Here is a 21,537-nt window from a genome sequence, read left to right on the forward strand (position 1 = left end):
GTGAAACCCCCAGGCTGGTTCTCACCTCCCTGCTTAGGGCTCCTTGTAGCACAGCAGAGTCAGTAAGAGAGTACCCGACTCTAGGACATGGGTCAGAAGATGAGTGTCTCCTTGAAAGAGCAACAGAAGCCAGTTCACTACTTCCCTGGGGGCTGAAGCTCTGTAGAAAATCACCTGTGGCACAGACAGGGACCCATATGAGGACTGAAAGAAGCTGGGTGCTCAGGACCCACCCTGCACTGCTGCGGTTTGTGAGCAGTTGTGGAAGATCGAACAGGTTCCTCCAGGTCTTAAATCCTCCTCTTTCAAGCACTCCCCAGCATCAGAAGTTTATATTGAATATACAACTTTGAAAAATATTTCCCCTGACTGGATGAGTTTATTTAACTCAATCATACAAAAAGAACTCAAATATAGAGTTCTGGTGCTTTGAATAGCTCAGTAGTGAGGGGCTGGAACACAGGATGGATTCTTTTAACTTGAAATGGTGCACAGTGTTTGGAGACACACAGATCATGGGAGCATGATCCTCACTATCAGGTTTTGGTGTTGACACCAGGAATGAGTGTGTGGCAGGGATGTGGAGGGTCAGAGCATGTGACAGGTACTTGGACCATGTAGACCAATCAATGGGTAAAGAGAAGGAAGAGTGGATATCAATATAAACTCTAAGGAAACTTCAAAATTCTGCTTTGTTCCATTGTGAATGAAACTCAGATAAAATCAACACAAGCTCTTAGGCAAGATTTTGGAAACTGAGTTATCAAGATTCAATTCAAGTCCTATCCTTGATGGGATCAGAAACCCAGCCCTACACTGTACATCTTAGGGCTGGTCCTGGGACCAAGGTTCTTCCTGCAGAACAGATGGGACATCATCAACTCAGAGATGTGCTGGAGAAACCACGCCATTAGGCCCGATTGCTATCAGAGTGGTACATGTCTCATTCTGACAACACATATGAGGTGGGCCGTGTTCCTCCCCAAGAGTCAACAATGAGTTCTACTGATACCTGATAGAAGTAGGTAGAGGTCAATGTACCTGCTGAGCATCAAGGTTGCTGATGGCCAAGAAGAAGCTCAGGTGGTTTGTGGACCATTTATGCTGGATTCACACAGCAGAGACTTTCTGTACTGGTTCAGTTTTCAGTAAAGTAAGCTCTGTGTGAACAAGGTTTAAGGAAGTGGCTGATATACATTTCCTCAGGGCAGATAAGGATATGGACCCAATCACCTCACTGACACATGGCCCATGTACATTTACTCCCTCCCTCCAGGTTGGAGCAGATCTAGAGCTAAGAAGTTTCCTGCCTCATGAATATTCAAATAACCAGTCTGCTGAGGTAAATATATATAGGTGTGTGGCTCAGAGCATTCCACAGCCATCTCCGTCTTCTGCAGAATTCCCCAGAGCACAGCTCCTCAGCATGGACTGGATGTGGAGAATCCTCTGCTTGATTGCAGTTCTGAAAAGTAAGGTGATCCCTGGTTTTTGGCCTGAGAAGTGGACCAGAGGCTGTCAGGGGGCACCGCCTCCAACTTCTGTCTTCTCTCCACAGGTGCCCATGGCCAGGTGCAGCTGGTGCAGTCTGGAGCTGAGCTGAGGAGGCCCGGGGCCTCAGTGAAGGTCTCCTGCAAGGCTTCTGGCTCCAGCATTAACTGGATAAGCTGGGTGCGACAGGGCCCTGGACAGGGGCTGCAGTGGATGGGAAGTATCGACGTAAGAGATGGAGAAACTAAATATGATCAGAAGTTCCAGGGCAAGGCCACCTTCACTGCAGTCAAGTCCTCCAGCACAGCCTACATGGAGCTGAGCAGTCTGACGTCTGAGGACACGGCCGTGTATTACTGTGCGAGACACAGTGTGGTGAACCACATCCTCACTGTGTCAGAAACCAAGAGTGATGAACAGCTGCCTTGATGCTGAGATGACAGAGATGATGAAGCTGAAAACTTGCTTGTAAAAGAGTACATTTTCTGAGAGAGTGAAAAATAGAATCAGATAACATTGTAATGATATGGGGAATCACCACAACCCAGTTTCTCTGTATGCTAAAAACTTGGAGTAAACATACCTTCCACTTCATAAGGTTGCATCAAACAATGCTAAGAATTCAATAATGTAGTTTCCAATCAATTGCATTAATAGTTGGGGCAAAATGGGTTGAACATACTGTAAGTGTAATTTTAAATCCTAAGGGATTGCAAAAATTGCCTTTTCTATTTCTAATTAGTAGAATATACTGTTAGAGTTTGTGTGTCCAGTTAAGCTGAGGAATGTGGACAGATCGTAGTTCAGACAAACTAAATAAAGCAATGAACTAGAGAAAGTAATAAAAGCAACTTAGATAGGGTAAGAAGAAATTACTCATTAGAAATTTACATGATCCTTTTCGTAGAAGGACAAAAACTCCACCAAAATAGTCCTAGATATCATAACCTGTTTCAGTAGTATATCACTCAAAAATCAAGAGCATTTCTGTACATGAATAACAAATTCAACGAGGTTGAAATTAGGGAAAGATTGTGTTCCAGAGTAGCAGTTTAAAAATGAAATACTTAGGAATTAACCAAATCATGGATGTGAAGGAAGTATAAAACAAAAATATAATACTCTCCAAAAAAGGAGATCAAAGAGGATATCAGACAATGGAAAGATTCTCTGTTCCTGGTTAGGCAGAGCCAATGTATTTAAAACAATCTTACTTTCAAAACTGTTAAATAGACTGAATAGAGTCCAAATTAAAATATCAGTAACATTCCCTACAGAACTGGAGAAAGTAATCATAAAATTCACGTGGAACCAGGAAAGATGTAGAATAGTAAAAGCAATTCTAGGCAACAATGTGAGGGCAGGAAGCATCACAATCCCAGACCTCAAGTTATATTACAAACCTACAGTGATCAAAACACCATGGTATTGTCAGAAAAACAGACCTGTGGACCAATAAAACTGAACTGAAGATACAGAAACAACTCCATGCACTCTCAGCCACTGTCTTTGACAAAGGTACCAAATCACTTCACTAGGGGAAAGATAGCTTCTTTAACTTAGGGAACTGTGAACCCTGGATATCCACCTGCTAAAGGTTAAACTTAGCCCCATATCTCTCAACATATGCTCAGCTAAAATCAAAATGGATTAAACAGCTCAACTTTAGAACAGAAACACTTAATCTTCTTGCTGACAAAACAGGTGAATCTCTCAAAGACATAGACGTAGGCAAAGATTTTCTGTACAACACTTGGTTGTGCAAGAAATAATGCCAAGAATCAACAAATGGGATCACATTAAATTAAAAGTATTTTGCACTTCCAAGAAAGCCACAAAGTGAAGAGACAACTTACAGAGTAGTAATTTTTGTTCTAGCTACTCCTCTGACAAATACTAACATCAAGAATATAGAAAGAACTCAAAACATGGTGACCCAATCCAAAAATGGGTGTCTGAAATGAATAGACACATCTCAAAGTAATACAGCTAGCCAGTATATTTAATGAAAAAAATGTTCAACATCACTAGCCATTCAAGAAATGCAAATTAGAACAACATTGTAATTTCATTTCACTCCAGAAAAAGTTGTTATCCTCAAGAAATTAACCAAATACAAATGCTGACCAGGCTGTGGGGAAAAAAGAAACCTTCTTTATAGTTGATGGGAATGTAAACTGATACAACCCCTCAAAAATCTGAAAATAGAATTCCTTTGGGCCCAGCCCTCCCCCTTTTAGACATGATTTCCAAAGTGTTAAAATATCACACCACAGTGATATTCATATACTCGTGTTTAGAGCTGCACAATTACTAATAGGTAAATCTTGGAAACAGCCTTTGTGCCCATCAACAGATGAAGGGATTGAGAAAATGTGGTATGTATCCACAATGAGTATGACGGTGCTGTAAAAGAAGATAAACTTGAGGCATTTGTAGGATAATGGATGCACCTTGAGACCATAATGCTAATTAAAGTAAATCAGACACACGAACATGAACATCATATGGTTCATGTGAAAAATTTAACATATAAGTACAGCATGAAAGAAATAAAAGACAGGTAAGAGAGAGAGAAAGAGGAAGAGGGAGAGACAGAAACAAAGACAGAGACAGAGAGACAAAGACAGACACAGAGACAGAGAGAGGGAGACAAAGACAGAGAGACATAGACAGAGATTGTAGTCTATGTGTGATTTTTTGTCTGTTTCTAATTTCACTCCAATGTGGTGTAAGGACTCATGTTTCAGGATTTCCATTTCTTTGGTATGTTGTAGTTTTATTGTTGCTATGAGCAAGGTGCATTTTGAATTCCAGAATTCAAGAATAGGAACAGCTATGAAGGTAGAGGAGCTCAGTGCTTCCTTAGATTTAGAGGGGGAGGGATTAGCAGAAGATAGATAGTGGGTGGTGTATTTTACTTTAGTATAAAGATAATAATATAAATTTCATTACGGTCATGGTTGTGCAACTCTGTCGATATGCAAAAAGCTACTAAATCATTTACTTTGAGTTTACAAATTGTATAGTGTATAAATTTCAATTCAATAAAGCCGTTATTTTAAATTGGAAAAGAAGGAAAAGATGATACATTTAGATCAAGTCAAACTAAAAGCACAACAGGGGCTGGGGATTTAGCTCAGCGGCAAAGCGCCTGCCTGGCAAGTGCAAGGTCGTGAGTTCTGTTCCTGGTAAAGCACAACAGAAAGAAGGAAACTGCTCTCATGATGGGTGCATGCACCCCCTTTTTGTTTGTCTAGGGAGCCGTCATTTGATAGTGCGGCCAGAAACCGAGGGTCCTATCTAGTGCTACAGATGACTGGGATGTAGGACCAGATGACTGGGATGGAGTTTGTGTTCGCTGATCCATAACACATAACCATATTTCCAAACTGTGAGCTGCATATCTGCTTCCTCAACTGCATCACATACTATGGGCAGGGGAGTCCCACCCACCCACACTCATGCCAGAGGGAGGATACACTGGCTAAGAGCAGCCTAGCTGAGTTATAAAATGAGTTCCTCTTAGATACCTTCTGGGTCTGGGTTGCTTTAATATTTTAAAAATTTTTTCATATTCTTTCTGTTTGCTTTAAAGTATTCAGGTGGTTAGCCATTCAAAAAGTGCCATGGAAAACAACACTGAGGTTTCACCTCACCCTAGTGAGAATGGCCATTATGAAGGGCTCAAAAACAACAAATGCTGGCTCGGTTGTGAGTACAAGGAGCCTTCTACTCGGTGGGGATGTAATCAGCTGAATGATGGAAATCTGCAAGAAGTTTCCTCCAAATCTAATAATCTATTTGACGCAGCTTTAGAGCTCCTGGATATTTTTTTTCTTTTTTTTCTTTTAGAAATAAAAGGAGGAAAATATTAACAGACCGACAACATTTTACAAAATAGCATAGGATCAGTACAGACATTACAGAGTTACAAACAGAGTGGTAGGGAATTAGCAATGCTTATTGTATTATACATTGATATCTTCAATGTAGTTTCTCATGAAAACACATATAGACATACAAAGCTAATCAATCAATGCCTTACTGACAGTTTGTTTCAGCAAGGAAATACAGGACAGTAGAACACCCGTGTTAACTATCCTGCATATACATATATACAAACTTTCTCCTTTCCCTTCTCTTTTCCCATATCCCAGTTATCCTTTACCTATGAGTGCTTTCCTATCAATTCACAATGTCTATCATATCTCCTACATTAAATTAACTCTTTCAGGCTTTACACTAGAGAAACAATGTGGTGCTTGCACATGTATGTTTGATTTATTTCGCTTATGAGTATGGTCTCTAGTTGTGACCATTTGCCTATAAAAGCCTCGAGTTTATCTTTCTTTACAGCTGAGTAATATTCCATTATATAAAAGTACCACAATTTTCTTATCCAATCCTCAGTGGATGGACATTTGGGTTGCTTCCACATTTTAGCAATTACAAATTGTGCTGCTATGAACATGGGTGCACATACCTCACTGTGATATGATGTTTTTAGATCTTCTGGGAAAATACCCAGCAGGGGGATAGCTGGGTTGAATGGGACCTCTAGGCCTAGTTTTCGGAGGAATCTCCAAACTGATTTCCACAGTGGTTTCACCAGTCTGCATTCCCATCAGCAGTGGAGAAGGGTTCCTATTTCTCCACAGCCTCGCCAGCATTTGTTATTGGTTGATTTTTTAATGCTAGCCATTCTTACTGGGGTAAGGTGGAATCTCAGTGTTGTTTTAATTTCTCGAATGACTAATGAGGTTGAACATTTTCTCATATATTTATTTGCCATTTGTATCTCCTTGTCTGAGAAGTGTGTATTCATCTCTGCTGCCCATTTTTGGATTACTCCTGGATATTTTTTAAAAAGAGTTTAAAACATTATAATACGGTGGTCCCTGCATAGTCATTTTTATAGTAGTACAACTCTTAATGGCTAAATCTTCAGACAAATAATATGCCCATCAAGAGATGAGTGGATAAAGCTATGCTGTATATATACACAAAGGAGTACAACTCAGTTGTGAAGAAGGATAAAATGCAGTCATCATTCTCAAACACCTTAGTTTAACTGTTGCATAGTTTCCCTTCTATGAGAAACTGAAAATATAAATACAAAGCAAAATTTATTTTTTTTATTTTTTTTATTTTTTTTGGTTTTTCTCCAGTACCGGGAACCGAACTCACGACCTTGCGCTTGCCAGGCAAGCGCTTTGCCGCTGAGCTAAATCCCCAGCCCCACAAAGCAAAATTTAAAAATGGAGGGATGCTTTATGGAGATGGGAATAGGGTTGGGAGACATGGGAGGGAGGGCAGAGGAAAGGGAGTTAAGGATATAGATGTAATATGATTATGTACTCCAGGATGTGTGCCTTTTTATGTATTACAAATGTGTACTAATTGGAATACACACACACACACACACACACACACACACACACACATACACGGAATTGTCCTTTAAGATACCCTTGGTAGCCAGTCACCATTTGTTCTGTTTCCTTCTTTCTCTTATGCACAAACACACAAGTTTCAATATATGTACTGGCATAATGTAGAGAATACATATACTTGTAAACATATGTATATATATTTCAAAATATTCATATTATTATTTCTATACAGTTTTCTTGTGACAGTCAGTGTTGCAATTATTTTATTGAACATTTATCAGTCACTTATAAGTTCTCTGAAATTTTCAATAATTATGGGTACAGTTTTCTGTAAAACAAGAATTTAAAAAATGATCCTTCCAGATAGGTATTGGTTCCTGAAGATAAAGATGAAAGAAACCTGCACCTAAATACCTCTGACTCTCAGAAGAGGCTTTGCCCTCTCCTTCTAGCACAACCTGGGGAGAACGGGTGCTGCCCTCTCCTCACCCTGCTCTCCATCTCACCTGGACCAGTATCATCATGAATGTGTCTTGGCTTCAGGAATGAGAGTTCCTTTCCCTTGTGTGATGTCCCCAGCCCCGGATGCTTCCAGGCCAGAATAGTGAGGCCTCCCATAGTAGGTCATCTCATGAGCTAGAGATATCTCATCACTGCTGCAGACTTATGAATTTCAGCATGTAGGAGATCCCTGAAAGAGGATCCTGGGGACACACACCACTCAACTTCCCTCCAGCACCTTCCAGGATCTGAAGATGCGGCTCCTAATTGACCTCTAGATATTCTGTCAGAGGCAAGGGAGCACTGGTCACTGAGAAATGCATCCCACAGAGTTCCACAGACTTGTTGGAAAGGGCTTTCCTACAACCTTACTGAAGGTGGAGAAGCTGTTCTTACCCATATAAACATCCCATCAGTTGGCTTTCAGCATCTATGTATGTGCCATCACCTGACGTGTCATATCCCGTTATCTAAATAATTGAAATTAATTTAGGAGAGGAATTCAAAGTACCTCTATCTCAAGCCAACTTTCCCTTCCTCTGTGGAGCTGTGACATAGAACACAAGTTCTCTGATTCAAAACTACAACAAGGGACAGACCTATGGCAGGCCTGACCCATGTCTCTGTCCTCAGATTAATCCTTCCTTTTTCTTGAAGTGCAGCAAAGTCAGCATTCATCATCTACTTTCTTCCCAGGTGAATTTAACAGTCCAACAGCTCTGCAGCTTTATCCACTCTGTGTCTCCCAGTCAAAGCTGAAAGTTATGATATTGCTAAGAAATCTCAAACATCAAAGATTTAATGCAATACGTGTTATTATACTCTTTCTAAATGCGCTGTTCACCCGGCAATATAGGCTCTTTTTGAGGAAACCCTCCCTCCACCCTCTTGCGGCCTGGAGAGCTCTGCATCCAGCTGGCAGGAGCAAAACGGAAGCAGGGCCTGGAAGAGCTTCATTTCTCCACACAATTATTTGGCTGCAATTCAGCCTCTAGATCACTGTTGACAACAAGCTGGGAATGAATTCGGTGAACAGGTGGCCTGTTGTTAACATGAATGGAAAGATGTAGCATGAGAGAACTTCTAATGAATCTCACTTATTTATTGATCCGTCAAAGTTATCATTAGAACTATCCTTTGAATCTACAGCACTGAAGAAGTATTCTTGCGGTGTGATCTGCTGCTCATAGGACAGAGATTAGCATGAGAGAGACATGTTGCTGAGATCTGCACTTTCACCAATGTCATTTCTCATCAAACTTTTAGTCTCTGATTAGAGATAAAAGGTCTGTTTTAGGGTAACTCCTGAGGTGCCACAGAACACTAGGACTCTGTTTAACTCAATTCAGCCTTGTAGGCTACAGTTCCATTTATAGATGCCAGGAAGAATACCATTTGTTTCAAAATACTCCAAAAGGTAAATGCTACTAGCACCTGAGAGGTGACCATGAGAGAGGTAGTATTCTTAGCAGAGTAAGAAAATTCATAAACAGATGAGATTACTCTGCATTTCCAAGGAAAACTACAAATCACTTGGACATACCTTTCCAGAACTAACCAACCCTAATGTTTACTATCTTTTATCTATTTTCCAATGCGTGACAAAGTAAATCATACATGCTACAGACAACAAGTGAACTGTCTGGTAGAGGGATTTCCCTCCCTTTCTATGGTTCCATTCAAAAAGTATGAACATGGTATTCCTCAAGTAGAAATATATCTCTTTTCTAGGTTTACTGTTGAGTCATTTATAGCATACCAAGTTATTTTGTTAAAATGAATCAAACAATATCTTTAGGATATACATTGGAATGATATCTGGAAATGACACCACTGTTATACCATGTTAAAACCTGCATTTGTCTTTGGGCTGTGGCACAAGGGATAACTCCAGGTGGAAGAGCGTCTCTGCACATCTCTGTTGGAAATGTCCATCTCCAATCCTAGGTGCCTCTGAGTTCATCATGGGATCTATCAGTCAACTGCTTTATCATTCCAAGAGTCGTCTGAGCAAACAAATACTCTGAGATTCCTTTCCCCACTTGGCATGTGCACAGGCTCGCTTCAGACTTTCTCCTATAATGCACTTTACCCAGAGTGACTCCCTTAACTTTGCCATCATTTTAGATGTATGTACACTTAGAATTCTCCAAATGATTAATGTGTGGTTTGTTTTACTAAACATTTAGTACATTCTGTTATTTCTCTCTTATTTTATTATAAGCACCAAGAATCAAAGATATAACCTCAGCACAGTATTTGCAAATATCATTAACTACACATATTTATTATTCATGAGATCTGCAATATATAAGTTTTTGAACTCAGTACACTGAAGCTTTCTAACTCTTTAATAAGGATCTCTTTTTCCTCTGGGTTCCAATAATATTTCTAATTTCCTTCTCTGTCCTTACTGGGAGTGCCTTAGCAGCCACACTTGTGCTAAAAATATATTTAAGCAAACCAAGGATTTTCTCTTCTGAATCTCATATGCTTGCTATCCTTTGTTTTTTTTTTTTTCTTTTTTTGGTTTTTCTCCGGTACCGGGAACCGAACTCATGACCTTGTGCTTGCCAGGCAGGTGCTTTTGCCGCTGAGCTAAATCCCCAGCCCCTGCTTGCTATCCTTTGTAAGTCACCCAATTACCCTGCCATTTTCACATGCTGAGGTATTAGTTACAGGCACTAATATCTGCTGCATGTGTAAGAAGATGTTACTTAAACACAGCACAATTGCACCATCAGAGTTCCGGGAATACAATCTCTGAAAGAAATCTCTCTAGTCTGAAGCTCAGTTCTCACTCCTCAGTGGGACAGCATTTGCCACCTCCCCAGGTTAAGGAAAAACTTTCTTTTCCTTCTGTGGCTCCTGGTCCGTTCCTTCCTCATGAAACCCTGCAGCTGAGCATCGGTGTCAGCCTTGACACCACCTCCCTCTTCTCCTGTGCTCTGCCCATCCTCTGTCTTTTTTCTTTTTTTTTTTTTTTTTTTTTGGGTTTTTCTCCGGTACCGGGAACCGAACTCACGACCTTGCGCTTGCCAGGCAGGCGCTTCTGCCGCTGAGCTTAATCCCCAGCCCCCCTCTGTCTTTTTTCATGAGGACAGCTAGGAAAAAATAAACATCAGTATCATGTTATGGGCCCATGAAGCAATATAAAAATGTAGATTGAACAGTAGAATAGAAATCTGGAGACAGGAAGGTCCAGGATCACTGGTGCGATCTGGTTCCTGTCACAGAAGGAGCCCAAGAAACACAGTGGAGAGAACCCGGAGGGGGAGATGAAGAACAGCTGCAGGATAAAAGAGGAGCAGGAGAAGGTGAGAGATCCTAGGGGCGCACACCATTAATGTTACCTCTGGAAGCCACCAGGAACTCTAGGTGAGGATGCAAATAGATTCTTCCACGCTGGGACAGGAGGAATGAGGAAGAATGAGTGAGAAATGGACTCAGATTCTGCTCTAGACACACACTCAGGGAAGGACTTTTCCAGACATATATCCTACTTGGAGGGAAAACATTCTCCTAATTTCAGACCAACCATCCATCCTTCAAGTGTGACCTCAAGGACTCAGAATAGTCCATAGAAGACACAAATGAAAGGAAATGCAGTGTCCTCCAGAAAGCAGCAGAGGATAGGCTCAACAAAATGAGCCCAATAGCAGTATGTCGTAAACATAGGAAGTCACAGAGACTTGACCAGGAGAGCACAGAATCCCCCGCGGTCATGCTCCCCAGTGTGATGAGAGTTGGTTACAGCTGAAGGAGCAGCAAGAACCAGGTCCATCTGAGAGGAGAACTTAATGAAGCCACAGACAGCAGAGGAGAGGACAGGACAGCCCTTGCAGCCTCTCCCTCTGCCACCTGCCAGACCCTGCTCAGAGTCCCCCAGGGCCTCAGACGGCCTCTCCCTTTGGTGTCCTTTGCAAAGTTTGAATTCCCCTGGGATTTTTTTCACACAGGTGTGCTCATGAGGGCATCTAGTTTTGCATAATCAGCAAGACACACACGTTCCTGTAGGGAAGAGCCGTTACACTCAGGTAGACTCAGGGGTGAGTGCGCCCATGTCTGCTAGGGTATGGAGTCAGAAGGGGGAGACATTAGCATGTGTAGCCCACCAGTACAGCACTGTGTCTTTCCCAGTGTTAAGGTGTCCTGCAGAAGCTGAGTGTCCTGAACGGAGATAAACCAGCTCACTATGAAACTGCAGTCTCCACCAGGTCACCCAACACCACATCACCATCATCGGTGGGCAACAGTGCTGCCTCCCAACCCATCTTCTCGAGGTCTAACATTATACAGATTGGATTGCAGGGAACTCTGAGTGGAACCACATCCTCCTATGAGTGCCCTCATCTGCGACACCGGGCTCGTGTTTCTGGTCTGTATCATTGGGCTATTTCCGGATATGTCTTTTGATGGAAGTGAGGTCCAGGGATCTGCACGGTGTGATAGGGACCCATAAACACTATCTCTTGTGGGAAGTGCTGGGTTCACATTGCAAAGGACCAATCTCTGAGGTGGAGGATGGGGCCTTCCTGGGTCAGGTCTTGCTCAGCTCACATACTGCCCAGGCTGGCCTGGTGTGATTCAAAGACCATTGCCAATGGCAACACCAAGGATCCTCGACCTGGACTGACCCAGCCCAAGAGTTGCTTTGCCTCTGTAATTGACATGGAATGTTGTTCCTGCTATGCAGCTCACCTGTCCAGGTGAGCAGGAACAGGTTCTCAAAGGCACATCCACTGTGAGGTCCAGGTCCAGGCCACATAGATTGCCTTTGCTTTTGACCCTGCTCTATACCGGTCAGATTTTGCTCACATAGCCCTCATGCTGTACATTTGTGCTGTCCTGGGGTGGATATTCCTCCGAACACTGGGCCCTACCGGATGGGTCCAGTCTACACTCTCATGCATACGACACAGGGCCATGCACTTACCTGCATGCTGGGTGGGATGACTCTCTGTGGGCCGCCCTGGCCTCACCATTCAAAGGTCCAGTGTACTGTGAGGACAAGAGACTCAAGGTGTAAACCATGCCTGTTTCCCTGCATGCAGTTGCTTTGACGTCAGAGCAAAGTAGTGTGAGACACAGTATTTGTGTGGGCTGACCCTCAAGTGCATATAAGATGAGGATGTACATGCCATCCTCCAACTCTATCCACTGTCTTTGCTGTGGTCTTATGGGAGGGGCAGTGGATAGGGGTAACATTTCTCCCTGGTCCCTGCACCTGTCTCTGCTCAGGCTCCCCAGAGAAATCAAAACAACAAGAGCATCTGAACTCTTGCAAGGTCACTGTCCAGCCTTGAGAGACCTACCTCAGGAAATCCGTCTATTCTTTGCACTTCCCCGAGAGTAAGAGGCTCCGTAAGAGGGTGCCCTTGTCCAGGACAGTGTGAGAAGATCAGCTTAGTCCCAAAGGAGCCTCGGAACCCAGTTCATTCATTTCCCATTGGCTGGGGACACTGTAGGAAATTCCTTACGATCGAGACAGGAACATGTGTACATTGTGGGAGGGAAACAAGGAGCTCAGGCCCCACTCTACACAGCTGCAGCCCAGGCGCAGGTGGCTTCCTGGAGCAATGACTTCCTGGGTCTGAGTTCCACTTTCAAAAGCTGTGATCTAACATTGGAAGTTTATAAAGGGAGCACATATTTGAGAAATGTCCTGTTTGGGTGAGTTTACCTAATTGAATAACACAAGGACAGCCACTCACAGGGCTTTCTACTATATGGAATATCATGGTAGTAAGATGATGGAACACAGGAAGGAATTTTCTTAAGTCAAATGGTGTAGCATGTTGGGAGACACATGTCCCAGTGTCTCAGTTTAGTATTTATCTCAGATCTTGGTGTTGACCTCAGGGCTGAGTGGATGGCACAGTGGTGGAGGGTAAGAGAAAGTGGCAGGTGCATGGTCTGTATCAGTAGTGGCGAACCTATGGCACTTGTGCCGGGCAGGCTGTGTGTAGCATTGAGAGCTCTAAAAGGTTCACCATCACTGGTCTGTGTGGATGAGAGCAATGGATAATAATGGTTTATGTGGATGAGATTAGTGGGTAATGATACAGAGCTGTTGATATAACCTGAATGTTTGAAAACTAATAAGTTATGTGAACTTCAGCATAAGACCCAAACATAAAACAAATTCTCATGCAAGACTCTGGAAACTAAGTCACTAAAATCCCCATTCAAAGGATGGGAGCAAATATACAGCCGTGTACCACATATCACATTGCTGGTCTCAGGACAAAATTTCTTCCTATGGAACAGGTGAAACCTGAACACCTCAGACAGGTGCTGGAGAAACCCTCCCAGGAGGCCCGGCCATTATCAGTGATGTCTGTTGGTCTTTCTGTGCACTTGGGTGGGATGAGCAGAGCACCTCTCTCAGAGTCAACAATGGGCTTTCTTGGTACTTGAAGGAGGCAGCATGGGGTCAGTGCACCTGCTCAGCATCACAGACAGTGATACCCCAGAGGACGCTCGGGAGTCTAGCAACCACTAAATCTAGGATTTGCACTGCAGAGCTTATTCTGCACAGGCTTGATTGTCAGGGGAAGGAGTTCTGTCTGCACAGGGTCCAGGGAGGTGACAGAGGATGCATTTTCTCAGACAGGATAAGTACATGGGCCCCAGCAACCCACTGTAGCATGATCCATGTGTCATGTACCCCGTCCCCCTTCACAGGATTGCTCAGGTGTTTAGCTAAGAAGACTCCTGACTTATGAATATGCAAATAACATCAGTTATTTGGGAAATACAAATATGTCTGTGCCCTCGATCATCCCACAACCACCACTCTCCTCTGCAGAATCCCCCAGAGCACAGCTCCCCGCCATGGACCAGACCTGGAGAATCCTCTTCTTGGTGCTTGCTGCCACAGGTAAGGGGATCCCTACTCTCAGGCTGAGGTGGAGACCAGAGGCTCTCAGTGCCCCATTCCTGTCTCCTCTCCACAGGTGCACACGCCCAGGAGCAGCTGGTGCAGTCTGGGGCTGAGCTGAGGAGGCCCGGGGCCTCAGTGAAGGTCTCCTGCAAGGCTTCAGGCTACTCTTTCAGCAGTTACTGGATGAACTGGGTGCGACAGAGCCCTGGACAAGGACTAGAGTGGATTGGAGATATCTACCCTGGTGATGGTGATACTGATTATGCTCAAAAGTTCCAAGCGAGGGTCACCCTCACCTCGGACAAGTCCTCCAGCACAGCCTACATGGCGCTGAGCAGTTTGACGTCTGAGAACACAGCCGTGTATTACTGTGCGAGACACAGTGTGGTCACCCACATCCTGACTGTGTCAGAAACCCAGAGGGAGGAGCAGCTACCTAGATGATGAATGACAGAGATGATGAGACTGAAGAAATTTATCAGTCCATGGTGCAAAATATTATATTGTGGACTTTTTTGCAAAAAATAATGAAAATTCTCTTCATCAAGGTAGTGGCAGGGGCTGGGAATATAGCTCAGTGGCAAAGCGCCTGCCTGGCAAGCATAAGGTCATGAGTTCAATTTCTGGTGTGAAAATAAATAAATAAACAAGATAGTGAAAATTACTTTTGTGATCTGGAGTTCGCATCTTGTAATATATAGTCCAGAATATGGATGGTTCTGGGCCATTAAGGTGTAACTGAACCCTCGTTTCCTAGCCTATCATGTTCTCAGAAACTCACACTAGCTGCCTCTGGTTTTCTGGGTGAATGTTTGTGTTCTGCCACGTTTCCTCTCACAAAAGTATGCGGTCTTCTTGCAGACACTCAGACACCAGAGAGAAAGACAGAGCGAGAGAAACAGGGAGACAGAGACATAGAGAGAGACAGAGAGAGAGAAAGAGACAGGCAGAATCATGGATTCTTGGTCACAACAACATACCAAGAATGATCACCATCTAAGTAGAAATATGAACCCTGAATCCAAGATAATGTATATCATATATTGACATAGAGAAATCCAAATGCATATAACCATGAATACACTGCACAATAAAGAAGTTTCAGGGAAGGTACATTCACTGTTTTAACCCGATTTATGTAGATATCTTCTTCTGAATTATGATATTAATTAATTTTGGCCCACTTGATAATCCAAACAGTAGCTACTTGAGAAGGAAAAAGGAGTTTGAATTATATAGAACCTATTTAGTAGTTATGGCTATAGGGAGTATATTTTAAAAATGAAAAGAATAGATGATGAATCGATAAGCCTAGGATAGATAGACAGATATACGTAGATAGATGATAGATAGATAGACAGATAATAGATAGACAGATACATAGATTGATATCATGTAAAGGCATTATATTAAATTTTCCTTACCCAATTTATATAGTTTTTTCACAAAATAAGGTAGAGCAATATTTGGTTTTAATATCTCTGTGCAACCTGCTCCACCTGAACTGAGTCAGGACTGCCTTATATGTGACCTACAACCATCACGCCAGTGTGACCATGATGTCCACAAGGTGATGCATCCCTGAAGCCCAGGAAACACTGGAATGAGACAAAGAACAACACATTTTTAATGTAGGAAAGAGGGTCCATGAATCTCACTACGCATGCTCAACTCTGTCCTGGAGCTCTTGAGGGAAGAGCTGTGTCCAATGATGAGGAGCCCAAGCACCAGTACTGGGCCCAGTTCTAGCAAGTGTGAACTCTTCATCACATTGCCTCTCTCACTGAGGCTTCTGTGAGAAATTATACACGTGTGTGATGACTTAACACGGATTCCTATATGTATTATTTGAGTGAGTAAAAGTAGGGTGCTGAAATGAAATAATTTTAATGAAAGAATTTCCTTATGATCAACTTCTTGTGATGTAAATTCAGTTGGTAATTTGGTCAAATGTAGTCCAGTATCACATGTTCTGAGGTCCGAGCACATAAAAGGAGCCACGAACAAGGGACGTCCATTCCAGCTGAGCATCTTGAAGCATTGGTAGAACACCAACGGTAACTAGTCCTGACCTTGAGGGTCCAGTTTGCCCTCCCTCTGCTTCTCACAGTCTTCTCTGTGATTCTGAGGGCATTGAGCTTGTGGCATAACCTGATCTCCCTAATCTTACTCATGGTTTCTACTTTGGCAGTGAAAGCTCTTAGTAACAGTGAGCAGTATACACAGAAAGACTGTCATGAGAAGTAAGAGATGCACAACCATGCAAAAACCCAGAAAATTAACAGAGCTTAGAAAGTCAGACCAAATGACTAAATTCCACACAGTCACGGAGCTCAGGATAGACAGACTTGGGTGCAACATATCTGTGTGTTGTCGAAGAAATGCCCACTCTGTGCACAATTTCTTGCCATGAAAAGGACTTGCTGTGCTGGAGGCATACGTGGCTGGCACCTTTCCAGTTCAGTAGCAAAGTGAGGCTGGGAGGTAACTTGCCATCAGCCAGCTGTGCCCGAGTCCACCCCAGCATTCCCAAGCCCAGACTGCCTCAAAGGAGAAGCATAAGATAGTCAGACATGACGTCCTCCACATCCTCAGGCTGACTGGACATGAAGACAGGGTGGGTTATCCATAAACTGTCCCTGTGGGATGACACACGCACATTCCGACACTCCATGGAGCAGACACCTGTTCAGAGAGTACCTGACAATGACTCGCCCACTGTCCCTCTCTGTTGCTCACCATCCATCCCTTTCTCTGCCAGTCACAGACAGAACAGGACTCATCAGACAGGAGTAGCCTTCTTTTCCCCCACATGCAGTGCTCTTGCTTGAGGGACACTATCCATCTTGGTCTCCTCCCATCCTCCAGGACAGGAAGCACAGGGAGGACCCTGTTCAGTAGTGGGGATGGGCCTCAGCTGTGATGTCCTCCAAGCACAGGTCTCATGGAAGCCTTAGTGTCCTGAAATCCTGGTCCCCAGTGCGCAGGTGTTCTCGCATAGATGTCAGGCATAGGAACAACCTCTGAAGACCCATGTGTTTCCATCACAGGCTCACACCCCTGAGTTCTGAGTCCTCCCATCAGGGTCAGGACTTTGGGGAGGGGAATGCAAGTCTCCAGCTCCTCCCTCCCTGGGTCAACCAACCCAGCAGGGCCTGGGTCAGGACTCCTGTGCCCACCATGGACAGGCTTTGTTCCGCACTCCTGCTGCTGCCTGTGAGTGCTCGGATGAGGCCCTCAGGGGTGCAAAGGCTCCTGTCCTCCCCTGAACCAGCTTCACCTTCTCTGTTTCTGCACGGAGTACTGTCCCAGATTACACTGAAGGATTCTGGCTCTGGACTGGTGACCCTAACACAGACCCTCATGCTGATCTGCTTCCTCTCATGCTTCTCACTGAGCACATCTGGTATGGGTGTAGCCTGAATCCGTCAGCCCCCAGGGAAGGACCTGGAGTGACTGGCAATCTTTTATTGGGATGATGATAAGAACTACAGCCCAGCACTGACGAGCCGGCTCTCAGTCTCCAAGCACACCACCAATAACCAGGTGTTCCTTATTATGACCATTGTGGGCCCTGCAGACACAGCCATATATTATTGTCAAGAAGAGCACAGAGTCTTAGCCTCAAGATCTGCCCGTACAAGATCTCAGGCTGGACTTCAGCCCAGTTGCTTCCCCACCATGCAGATCAGGAAGGCGGGGAGAATGTGTCCGTCCTTTCCGACTCTGGGGACCCTTCCTCCCCAAGACTGTGGGCCCAGTTTTCTGGTTACTTTTCAAATTCCAAAGCATTTGACCTTGTTTGCTCTGCATGTAAGAGAGAGATGATATTTTCTGTTTAAAAGATGCATCATAGCAGTTGCCTGGTACCGGGACCAGATGGGTCACTGCTAGGACACAACCTACGTCTACATCCTAGCCAGTAGCAAAATACAGATCACCACAATACAGTCCAATAAAGACTGAACTGCAGGATATGAAACTGGACACCACGGGGTCCCTATGGTGACATCACACACATGGTTACTTCTGTATGCAGTATGTGCCCCTCTTCACACATTTGTTTTAATTCAGGTTCTTCCCCACACTTTAGGGTACATTCTGGGATTTGTATAGCTAATCTGAAGAAAGTGCAACAATACTGTCTGCTCCTTTTCCTGCTGGCAGCTCCCAGACATGAGGGCCCCAAAGTTCAGACAGGAACCTGTGGGGATGCTGCATCTGAGCTCAAAACTCACTGTGTTCTGTGTCCCAAATGTCCTTACCTAGGTGCAGCTGCAAGAGATGGGACATGGTCTGTCCCTCAGCTCTGCCTTTTCTGGTCACTGCACCAATAGTGATTGCTCTGAGAGCTGAATCCATCAGCCCTCAGGGAAGGGGATTGAACGGGCAGGGCAGGATGATTTTAAGAGAGGTACAGCTGATAATCCATCCCTGACAGTCAACTCAGCATCCTCTAAGACACATCTGAGAATTAATTTTCCTTGCAGGTTGGCTCAGTAAACATGGAGGACACAACTGGGCAAGATATGTTGTGAGGAGAAATGAATGTAAGCCCAAATACAAAACTCTCCACAGGCATGCTCAGGACCAGCAGGGTGTGCTCACCACCAGCAGGGGTGCTCAGGACCAGCAGGGTGTGCTCAAGACAAAAGAGAGAAGGATTTTCAGGATCAGTAAGGAAAGATCTGGACTGTCAGAGAGGGCACGGGGGATCCACAGAAAACCAGCAAGGGACCCAGTAGTGGGTGTTGAGAAAGAAACTGGAGAATGAGCCCCTTCCTGTCAATATCTGGGATTTTCCTCTCTGTGCTAGAATTGTATAATCCGAGGAGACCCTGCAATCCATCTTTTGTAGTTCACTTGGAAGGGGCAGAGCACCAAGGCATGTGAGTGCTTCTGCTGGTGTTCAGATAGAATACATAAGTGTTTGCTAATTCTCTATTTCTTTATATCTTTCATATTTACTTTGGTGGAAGGATAATCACAACGTGCATATACTAGAAAGAAGACTGAATTTTAGGTTATATATGCTTTGGAATACCCACCACTGTGGTCACCATCTCCACCAAGAATTAATCTGCTACGTTTACCACCATGAGAATGGACTATCTCAAGCAGAAATAAATGTTTCAGCTGAGGAAATGGTGGAATAAAGGAAGACACAGGAAGGAGAATTTTCAAAAAACTCTAGGAGAATTTATTGCCTTATATGACCCTGCGAACAATTATGTCAGTACTCAACAAGTTGTATATTTATGTTAAAATATATATCATTTAGTCATCACTAATTGTATATGATATACATAAATTAGTGTGGAAATATTAATACAGAGATCGATAATAAAACAGGTTATATGAGAATCAGCTACAGGCTTGAAAATTCTGGTTGTGTAATTATTTAGGGAATCTTCAGGATGCAGGAAATCATGTCAAGTACTCTCATTAGGGTAAGAGGTCTGGAAACATCACCAAGCATGCGAACTCTGCCGTGGAATTGCTCACGGTGCATGTAAACACTGTGAGAAGGACAGAGGTAAACACATGAGATGTTCTCATCACGTGTGAGCTCAGATCTCATTGGTCCATTGTGCTTCATGCTCTTGATGCACAGCTTCAAAACTTAGGAAATGACCAAACCCATTTATTACGTACATTTGTAACTATGAGAAAACTAATGAGGTTAAGTGTTCAACACAACTCATGCACACAGTAAGAAATCATATATTCCCTATTATGAATATGTCAAAATATCTGCTGGAACAATCTCATGTGCTCCTCTAGCTGAGGCTTCCACAAGACAGCTGTCTATATATCAGGAGGTCATGCAAATAGAGCCTCAGGCTGCTGATGAAAACCAGCCCAGCCCAGCCCTGACTCCGCAGCTCTGCAGAGGAGCGCAGCTGTGCACGCCCAGGATTTGCACTTGTTGATCAGGCCTGAGCACCCACGGCCCATCATGGAGCTCTGGCTGAGCTGGGTTTTCCTTGTTGCTGTTTTAAAAGGTGATTTGTGGTGAACAAGAGATACTGGGGGTGTGAGTGGACATGAGTGGGATAAACAGTGGGCCTGTGTGACAGTTTCCTGAGCAGGATGTCTCTGTGTTTGCAGGTGTCCGGTGTGAAGTGCAGCTGGTGGAGTCTGGCGGAGGCTTGGTGCAAGCTGGCGGGTCCCTGAGACTCTCCTGTGCAGCCTCTGGATTCACCTTCAGTAACTACTGGATGGACTGGGTCCGCCAGGCTCCAGGAAAGGGTCTTGATTGGGTTGGGAGAATTAACCATAATAGTGGTACCACAAACTACGCAGGCTCTGTGAAGGGCCGATTCACCATCTCCAGAGACAACGCCAAGAACACGCTGTATCTGCAAATGACCCAACTGAAAACCGAGGACACGGCCGTGTATTACTGTACAACACACAGTGATGAGATGTCAGGGTGAGCCCAGACACAAACCTCTTTGCAAGGCAGCTCAGGACCAGCAGGCGGGGCTGGAGATGCATAAGAACCAAGCGTTGATTTAGAGCGAGGTTAAAGCTGTTTTTCCTCTTAGGATCTGAGACTCCTTTTCAACATGAAACACTCCCAGCTACTCCAATTTCCTATGTCTGTCCTTACCTCTGATGTCTCTCGTTAGATGCACTTGTTTAAATAGGAGAACACATTCTCAGCTGTGGAAGCCTCGACTTAACACTTACTCTAAAAATGCTGCTGCGGTTTTCATCAGGATAAGATCCTTGGCAGTGTCAGGGAACCTGCTAAGTTCTCATAGGAATTTGGAATCCACAGTGAAAGGCAGTCAGTCTGAGTATAGACAACAACCTCACTTCGGCGGCGATCAGGTCCAACAAAAGCCATGCTCAACCGGGGGCTGCTCAGGGTACTGAGGACCACGATAGAGTCCTCAGCATGATCAGGATGCCCGGGAACCAGACCTCCTGGGTCCCAAAGCAGAAGCAGGTGCACTGAGGCTCTGGGCAGACTTTACCTCACGGTCCTTGCTATTCAGCCCCCGGTGAGTCATTTCTGTCCCTTTATTTACACGGAATAATGATGAGCTCAGAGTTTTTCCTTGTCTTCTTCATGCACGCTAACATTTATATGCAACGTCTCACATAATATGTAGAATATTTTTAACACTTGATAGCTACATTTGTTGAATTTGTAACAAATTTATTTTAATATTTCAAGTATCAATAATCTCACCATGTAAAAGTAAAATGTCCAATGTAGACCAGTAGACACCAAGAAAAAAATTTATAGCC

At 44.0% G+C, this 21,537-nt stretch overlaps 3 gene segments (V, D, J or C); all 3 read left to right on the forward strand.

Annotated features, from left to right (window-relative positions):
• Positions 1 to 1,391: 1,391 nt before the first annotated feature.
• Positions 1,392 to 1,920, forward strand: LOC102006302. The segment is given in 2 exon segments: positions 1,392 to 1,472; positions 1,559 to 1,920. Coding segments are annotated over 2 exon segments (408 nt in total).
• Positions 1,921 to 14,157: 12,237 nt separating this feature from the next.
• LOC102008281 lies at positions 14,158 to 14,718 on the forward strand. The segment is given in 2 exon segments: positions 14,158 to 14,271; positions 14,348 to 14,718. Coding segments are annotated over 2 exon segments (417 nt in total).
• Positions 14,719 to 20,174: 5,456 nt separating this feature from the next.
• On the forward strand, positions 20,175 to 20,750 carry LOC102006627. The segment is given in 2 exon segments: positions 20,175 to 20,279; positions 20,386 to 20,750. Coding segments are annotated over 2 exon segments (375 nt in total).
• Positions 20,751 to 21,537: the final 787 nt, after the last annotated feature.

The sequence above is a fragment of the Chinchilla lanigera genome, unplaced genomic scaffold, assembly GCF_000276665.1.
Source record: "Chinchilla lanigera isolate Chin_1 unplaced genomic scaffold, ChiLan1.0 scaffold00242, whole genome shotgun sequence".
Classification (NCBI taxonomy): Eukaryota; Metazoa; Chordata; class Mammalia; order Rodentia; family Chinchillidae; genus Chinchilla; species Chinchilla lanigera.